Source organism: Austrofundulus limnaeus, unplaced genomic scaffold, assembly GCF_001266775.1.
Source record: "Austrofundulus limnaeus strain Quisiro unplaced genomic scaffold, Austrofundulus_limnaeus-1.0 Scaffold272, whole genome shotgun sequence".
Lineage (NCBI taxonomy): Eukaryota > Metazoa > Chordata > Actinopteri > Cyprinodontiformes > Rivulidae > Austrofundulus > Austrofundulus limnaeus.
Window position 1 is genome coordinate 194,994 of NW_013952674.1, and position 2,623 is coordinate 197,616.

A 2,623-nucleotide genomic window follows, 5' to 3' on the forward strand; every position below is an offset into this window, starting at 1 on the left:
CTCCCAACAGAACCAAGCTAAAGTGATGACACTCACACTGTACATGCTCAGTTAGATGCCCCACCTTGCAAAGAAAAAGTAAGCAGTTTCAAAAACTGCTCCGGGATTTATTTTAAAAAAACTGTTTTTGAGGTACCAAAGTATTTTTTTTTTTGCCTTGCAATGTTTTTGTTACACTGTTGTCACTGTTTTTGTGATCCAGCTCAAACTTAAATGGTTAAAACAAGTGATATGTTGACTTTTAACTAATATGGTTAACGTGTATAAAGATCAGCTTATTTAGCTAACACATGAGGTTTTATCATGGCTGACAGGAAGGGGGACAGTTGCAARRYTTGCAACTGTCCCCGTATAAGAAATCCATATAAAAACAGAGCACATAAAGATGATAATTAAGATGTTAAAATTGAGTTTGCACTTAGAAGACTATCGGGTATTCATAACAATTTTATAGTTTAAAACATAAAAGTGCTTAAGATGCATTTTCTGCAGTTGTTGTTTTCAACAATGGTTTTAAAATCCCAGTTTCTTTCAATGTAAATTTAGCATAATGTAGACATACAGTGACGATAGGCAAAACAAAAGTTAATTGCCTGTTATTCTTGTTTCTAAAGGCCAACTGTATTTTAAATCAATTATAATATACCACCCCCAAACAATGTTGCAACTGTCCCCGGCACCGGGGTCAGTTGCAACATCTGACTTTTCATTTTCAAATGCAAAATGTTAAGAATGTACATTCTCTAATCATCTATAAATGGTTTTGACTACTAACAGAGAGTAAGTTTGTTGTATTAAAATTTGGTTTGTTTAATTCAAACCATCTCTGAGTAACAGAGTCAAATGCAAAAAAGTGTTGCAACTGTCCCCGGTCTCCCTTAATATTACAAAATGTCACATTCAGACCAGGGCTGGGCGATACTGGTTGATGACGTCTGATGTCTGTGTGTATTTAAATTGGACTGTTTTTATGTTCCAGCATGTGATTATCTCGGGGAGAGGATGGCCTCTCTCTTTGGGATAACATCCGCCAAGTATCAATACGCCATTGATGAATACTACAGGATAAAGAAAGAGGTACGACCAAAGACATTTTGTGATTTTTGTGTCCCCCCCCGCCCCCTCCCCCTCCCCAGCGAACATGATTTCCTCCTGTGTCCTGGTTTTAGAAAGAGGAAGAGAAGGAAGAGAACCGTCTGTCAGAAGAAGCCGAGCGCTCCTTCGGCCAGCTCCAATCTCAGGAACAGAAGGACGAGCCCGTCGCTGTGCGAGAGGGGCAGGAGGCGGAGCCTGCTCACCCCGACGTGACCTATCGGGTCGAGAACGAGAGTCGGGCCAATCCCAACACCATCGTCGTCCCCGTTTATGTGACAGCAACCTAACCCTCTCTGGGGAAGGACACGTTAACGTCTGTCTGCAAAAGAAGGAACGCCGTCTTACTGGACCGAGCTGCTTGGTTTGTGTAGAACTGCTTTCCATGGGCGGCGCTGCCATATGTTTGGCTAAATGTCGAGGACACTGAGGGGGGTGTAACTGTAGAAACTCAAAAACTAACTGCTGGATAACATGGCTGTACACAATTAAATACGAGTTAACAGGTATAGATAGAAAAGTTGAGACCATTTAAATGGTAATTGACACATTTTTGTCTTCCTGACGTTGAGTTTATTTCCATTTTTGCTCACATTTTGAAGTCACTCACCGTCAGCTGGGTTGTCAGTTTTTTTTACGGCACCATCCTCCAAACTTTGCTATGCAGCAGGGGGTCAACGTCGCTCCCCTGTGCCTCCGATGGACCAGCCACTGTGCCTCAATAACCAACACAGCCACGTCCGTGCCAGATGTAGACTCACGTTAAAAAAACAAAACAAAAAAAAAAACAGCTGTTCTGTCTAGATCTGGACACACTGCGTTCTCAAGATGGCCATTTCCCCACTCCCTCACATGTAGATTMGACATGCATGTCGTCTGTTAACGTGTGTATTGATGCATATTAGACTTGTGGTGCACTTAAACGTCCGTGGAAGCACAGAGCACATTTAGGTGCAGCTGTCAGAACCTTTTACTGGTCACACGACAGACTAACTTTTAGCTTAAAAAACAACAACAACAAAAGAAAAGAAAACGGGTTTAGGTGTTCTGTGTGGCTCTTTTTATCTGCCTTACTTACCGTGAACTTGAAAATCGTGAATGTGTTGTGTAAGAACGTGCAAACTAAACATTTCTTACAGTTTTTAAGCACAATTTTTGATATTTATTTTAATATACTTGAGTTGTTAATTTAAGCGTTTTGTATTGTTTTAGTAATATTTAAATAAACGGTTATGTTACTATCTAATTTTTTATATTGTTGACTTTGTGTTTTTTAATTTTTATTCAAAGGTAATTAAACAGTGCGTGTGTTTAAGTTGAAAACGCAGCTTTTACTTTCTAATACGGGTGTTGTCAGCTGTGCTGGCTCGTGTGCTTCATGACAGACTCGTAGTCCTGCTCCAGGGTGAGCCAAGCAAGGGGCCGCTTTGTGAGTGGGAACAAAGAGGCTGTGTCATGGTTTGAGCATGCTGCTCTGAGGTCAGGGGACACTATCCACTCACCGCACAATGCTTCCTTTCAGAGGCCGCCG

At 41.2% G+C, this 2,623-nt stretch overlaps 1 protein-coding gene across 1 annotated transcript; it reads left to right on the top strand.

Annotated features, from left to right (window-relative positions):
- Positions 1–979: 979 nt before the first annotated feature.
- On the top strand, positions 980–2,345 carry LOC106526338 (protein FAM177A1; the record flags this gene model as incomplete). The annotated part of the gene is given in 2 exon segments (XM_014020924.1): positions 980–1,077; positions 1,170–2,345. Coding segments are annotated over 2 exon segments (311 nt in total), but the record flags the coding sequence as incomplete, so codon positions are not given.
- Positions 2,346–2,623: the final 278 nt, after the last annotated feature.